This window comes from Kryptolebias marmoratus, linkage group LG19 (assembly GCF_001649575.2).
Source record: "Kryptolebias marmoratus isolate JLee-2015 linkage group LG19, ASM164957v2, whole genome shotgun sequence".
Lineage (NCBI taxonomy): Eukaryota > Metazoa > Chordata > Actinopteri > Cyprinodontiformes > Rivulidae > Kryptolebias > Kryptolebias marmoratus.
Genome location: NC_051448.1, coordinates 690335 through 695202, shown reverse-complemented (window position 1 = coordinate 695202; position 4868 = coordinate 690335). Strand labels below are relative to the sequence as shown.

Below are 4868 nucleotides of genomic sequence, written 5' to 3'. Positions count from 1 at the left end.
CTCTAAACCCGGTCCTGTTGGAGCTCTAAACCCGGTCCTGTTAGGAGCTCTAAACCCGGTCCTGTTGGAGCTCTAAACCCGGTCCTGTTGGAGCTCTAAACCCGGTCCTGTTGGAGCTGAATCCTGACTCCTTCTTGGTTAAATCCTGTTTTAATTCACAGTTAAAACATTTAAACTGTCCAACCTGTTTACAGATATATTTAAATCACATTCAGAAAAACAAACAAAATGTTCCCAAAGGGAACCCAGAAACTCTAACCCTGATCCAGACTCAGGGAAAGTCTCTAAAACCATTTAAAGTCCAACACAAACAGAAGAGTGGACCGTAAGAAGCCTTAAAGTTCAGGTTCACTGAGCTGGAAAACAGCTCCTCTTTCCTGAATCCAGACAGTTAGAGCTGAGAATTCCTGGGAGCCGAACAGGAAGTCATGGAAACCTCAGAACTGCCCGCCGTCAGTTCACCCAAACCTCAGCAGCTTCTCTTCTCCTGAGCTGAATCATCCTGTAAGCACTCCCAGATGTTCTTCTTCCTCCCTGGTTCCTCAGTAACTCGGAGCCTCCAGCTGTTTGTTTGTTGGGGATCATCCCCTGAGGATCAGCTGCAGACACATGGAGTTGTTTCCAGAACCTGGCAGGTCCACAAACTCCCAACATCCCTCAGATTTCTAACAGGTTTATCAGACGGTTTAAACATTAGAGTCTGTTCGTGTAAATAAGTGACCTCATCAGTCTGTCCCATGCTTGTGGAGGAGTTCTTCTGGGCTCTGACTGGACCGTTCTGTTGTAGATCAGCTGCTGGGTTTGGGATCATTGTCCTGTTGGCTCCAGGTGAAGCTCGGAGCGTCTGCAGCGTCCAGAGAGACGGCAGCTGAAAACGTCCCTCTTCCCTCGGTAAAGTGGGACAGTTTGTGCGTCCAACCCTCTCTGCTGGAAACATGGTGGGAGGAAACCTTTAAACAACCTGCTGACCATAGAGCTCATTTAGTTCCCATCTAACCCGTCTCATTAAATAAACGGTGTCACACCGCTTCTTTCTCCCCTGGAGTCTGAAGTCCAACCCATCTTTACCAGCAGCGAGGTATTCCTGGCATCCAGACGTGTTCACTTCCTGTTTACTTCTGACTGAACCACAGAGTTTCCTACACTCGGCTCGGGAGAAAACATGATGGGAATCTCCCACCGTTAACGTGGATTAGAATATAAAACCAGACAGGAATGGGTCAAAGTGTGCATGTTTTCATCAAAACCTGAAAAACACAAACTAGTTGTGTAAAAACAAACATAAACCAGGATTTTAACTGAACTTCATCTCAGATCCAGATGCAGACAGATGTGTGGAACATCTGATCCCACCTGTGAACAGGAAGGTGTTGGTGTGTCCCCCGATGACCACGTCCACGTCACGGACCTTCCTGGCGATCAGCCGATCCACGGCGAACCCGGAGTGACCCAGAGCGATGATCTTGTTGACCCCGAGCGTGCGCAGTTTGTGCACGTGCTGCTGCAGGGCGCTCACCTCGTCCTCGAAGTCCAGGTGAGGACCTGACGGGAGACAGCAGCAGGTGAGTCCAGGTCTGTCCTCCTCCTGAGAGGAAGAGGACAGAGACAGGACAACAGCTCAGACTGTCTCTGTCCTCCTGAGAGGAAGAGGACAGAGACAGACTCGTGTGAGGCAGAAGGAAGCAGCAGATCTGTCATCCTACCTGGTTTGGACAGGGACGATGTCTCCCGCGAGGTGTATCCCACCACTCCGACCTTCTCACCACCGACCGTAAAGATTTTATAGGGCAAATACGTCTTCCCAAACGTGGAGGCCAAGGTTCCATCCGCTCGGATGTTGCCGCTGAGGATGGGGAACTTAATGTTCTCCAGGAACGGTTTCATGAGGCCGTCCACTCCGTTATCAAACTCATGATTCCCAAAAACCTGAGAGACCAACAGAAAGAGACGAGTCTCAGGACACCTTTGAGACCAGCTTCCAACACGTCCGTCCTTTACATCAGTTTATCAAACGCTTCTCCAGTTCAGCTTTTCTTACAGGAGCGATGGAACAGACCTGAGACCTGAGATCTGAGACCTGAGACCTGAGATCTGAGATCTGAGACCTGAGACCTGAGATCTGAGATCTGAGACCTGAGATCTGAGATCTGAGATCTGAGACCTGAGATCTAAGGTCAGAAGACTCTGAACTGAAGTTTAATGGAAACGTTTAACACAAGTTAAAGCTGTCTCTCAGCTTGGACCTGGTCCAGTCTCCTGTCTCCTGTCTTCAGTCTCCTGTCTCTCAGCTCGGACCCAGTCCAGTCTCCTGTCTCCAGTCTCCTGTCTCTCAGCTCAGACCCAGTCCAGTGTCCTGTCTCCCCTGTCCCTCCCGTGTCCTCACCATGGCATCGTAGGCCAGCAGGTTCATGAAGTGCGCCGCCTCGGCCCCCTTGTAGACGTTGAACCAGACTGTCCCCTGGAACTGGTCCCCGGCGTCCAGCAGCAGGACGTTGGACCCGGAGCTCCGGAGCTCGCGCACGGCCGTGGCTCTCCGGGCCACGCCGCCGAAGCACGACGCTCCCGCGCCGGCGCACTTCCCGGAGTGCACGCTGGTCTGCTCCACGCGCGCGTGCACGTCGTTGGTGTGCAGCAGAACCAGGTCCCAGGCGGAGGAGACCCCCAGCAGGACGAGGAGGAGCAGGGGACAGAAACCGAACCGAGCCATGTCTCCGAGCTGCTGCTGAGTGTTGTGACAGAACCGGACCGGACCGGACCTCCTCCCGTTCCTCCCCCAGGAGGAGGAGGTCTCAGAGGAGGAGGTCTCGGGTCTTGGGTTCCTGCTCCGGTGTCTCCCCCTGTCTTTCACCTTTGCTCACTTTTCTAGACGGAAGCAGATTTTGGCCAAAAACAAACTGAAGTTCGGGAGCTTCTGTCCAACATGTCCACTTCTCCTCCAGCTAAGAGTCATGGAGACAGAAGTCCCCGTCCCTCTGCTCCGCCCGGTCCCCTCAGTCCTCCTCAGTCCTCCTCAGTCCTCTTCAGTCCCCTCAGTCCTCTTCAGTCCTCCTCAGTCCTCTTCAGTCCTCTTCAGTCCCCTCAGTCCCCTTCAGTCCTCCTCAGTCCTCTTCAGTCCTCTTCAGTCCCCTTCAGTCCCCTCAGTCCCCTTCAGTCCTCCTCAGTCCTCCCCAGTCCTCCTCAGTCCCCTTCAGTCCTCCTCAGTCCTCCCCAGTCCTCCTCAGTCCCCTTCAGTCCTCCTCAGTCCTCCCCAGTCCTCCTCAGTCCTCCTCAGTCCTCTTCAGTCCTCCTCGGGTCAGTTTCTGATGTTGGCTGAGGCCCAAGGACCGGATCCAGGACCGTCGGGTCGACAGCGTGTTCAATTCAGGCATCAAACACCTGAAAGCTCCTGAAATGTTGGGACTTGTTCTTCTCTGAAGTCTAAAAATGTAAATCAGTCCGAAGAACCGAAGAACTCGCTGCAGGCATCCAGGAACCGTCCAGGAACCGTTCAGGAACCGTTCAGGAACCGGTTGGATCAGTTCCTCCTCAGCTGAAACTTTGGAACAGGAGGAACACCAGCTGTCGGCACGGTGGTGGAGCACCGATGGTTTGGGCTCCTTGAAGAAATGTTCAACACCTTTTGAAACTTGTTTGATTTAAATGATCATGAAGTTTAAAGAAGTGATAATGAGAAACTGATCTCTGCTGGAAACCCTTCTCGAGTCGTTTCCCTTCAGTGGAGCCATGTTTTCTGTTTGAGCAGCAGAGTCTGAAGGAACAAGAGCAACCCGGGGCTGCAGCAGCATGTGGAAGAACCATACGCAGCCCACAGCCTGGCTCCGCCTCCTCATGCTGCTCAACAGCTTCGTGATTTCTTGCTAAGAATTGTTACAACAAAGAAATAATCAAGCAGACAATGTTCATGTTTATTTCTGTATGACTCTACTGTTGTTAAATGTTTTATTATTTAATCATGTCTGAAATGAAGTTTCTGTTTGAGGAGCATCTAAAACCCTCTGAGTGAAAATAACACAAATAAACATTTCTTCACATGAGCAGAAACTGAGCTGCAGGAATAAAAGAATTAAATTCAGCTGATCGGTTTAGTTGCTTTATATTTGAAATAAAGTTCAACTTTCATGGAAAATTCAGCAGAAAACCACCAGAAAGATAAAAGTTCTGGTTCCTGATAAACCAGAAGACAACAGGCTTTTTCTTTTCTGTTCTGTGACACTTTTATGAATAAATGTAAATTACAGCTGCAGTGAGAGTCTGCTGTCACTAGGGGGCAGCAGAGGACAGGGCTGGAAATAAAACCCTCCAGGATGAAGAAACGAGTTTGGACCGGATGGATTCATGAAATAACTGCCTCATTTCAGCATAAAAACCACCACTGAAATATTTCATCACGCTTCTGTCAACAACCAGAAGCTTTAAATGTTTGTTTTCAGTCTTCTGATTGTAAACAGTCTGAATGTTTTTGGCTGCTGAGGCTGTGGCGATAAATGGAATGGGACAATAATGGGTAGGTGCTATAATAAACTAATCTGTGCTGATATTTTATCTGAATTCATAAGATTAAAAACATCTGATTGTTTATAACAAAAATGTCTCCATCATCTGATAAAACTAAAAACAAAATTCAAAACAACAATTATTACAATTTAAAAACAATTCTGACAGAAAACATTTTCCTCCCGAGGAACGTCCCTCGGCCCCCTGAGGAACGTCCCTCGGCCCCCTGAGGAACGTCCCTCGGCCTCCCGAGGAATGTCCCTCAGCCTCCCGAGGAACGTCCCCCGGCCTCCCGAGGAACGTCCCTCGGCCTCCCGAGGAACGTCCCCCGGCCCCCTGAGGAACGTCCCCCGGCCTCCCGAGGAACGTCCCTC

General features: G+C 50.5%; 1 protein-coding gene across 1 annotated transcript in view; it reads right to left on the bottom strand.

Annotated features, from left to right (window-relative positions):
• nt5e (5'-nucleotidase, ecto (CD73)) overlaps nt 1–2764 on the bottom strand; it is a 7231-nt gene extending 4467 nt beyond the window's left edge. Inside the window, exons 1-3 of the mRNA XM_017439981.3 lie at nt 2384–2764; nt 1704–1926; nt 1354–1542 (exon numbers count right to left, since the gene is read on the bottom strand). Coding sequence (XP_017295470.1) covers nt 1354–1542; nt 1704–1926; nt 2384–2707 — 736 coding nt within the window. The 5' untranslated portion in view covers nt 2708–2764. The remainder of the gene's footprint in view (nt 1–1353; nt 1543–1703; nt 1927–2383) is intronic.
• Nucleotides 2765–4868: the final 2104 nt, after the last annotated feature.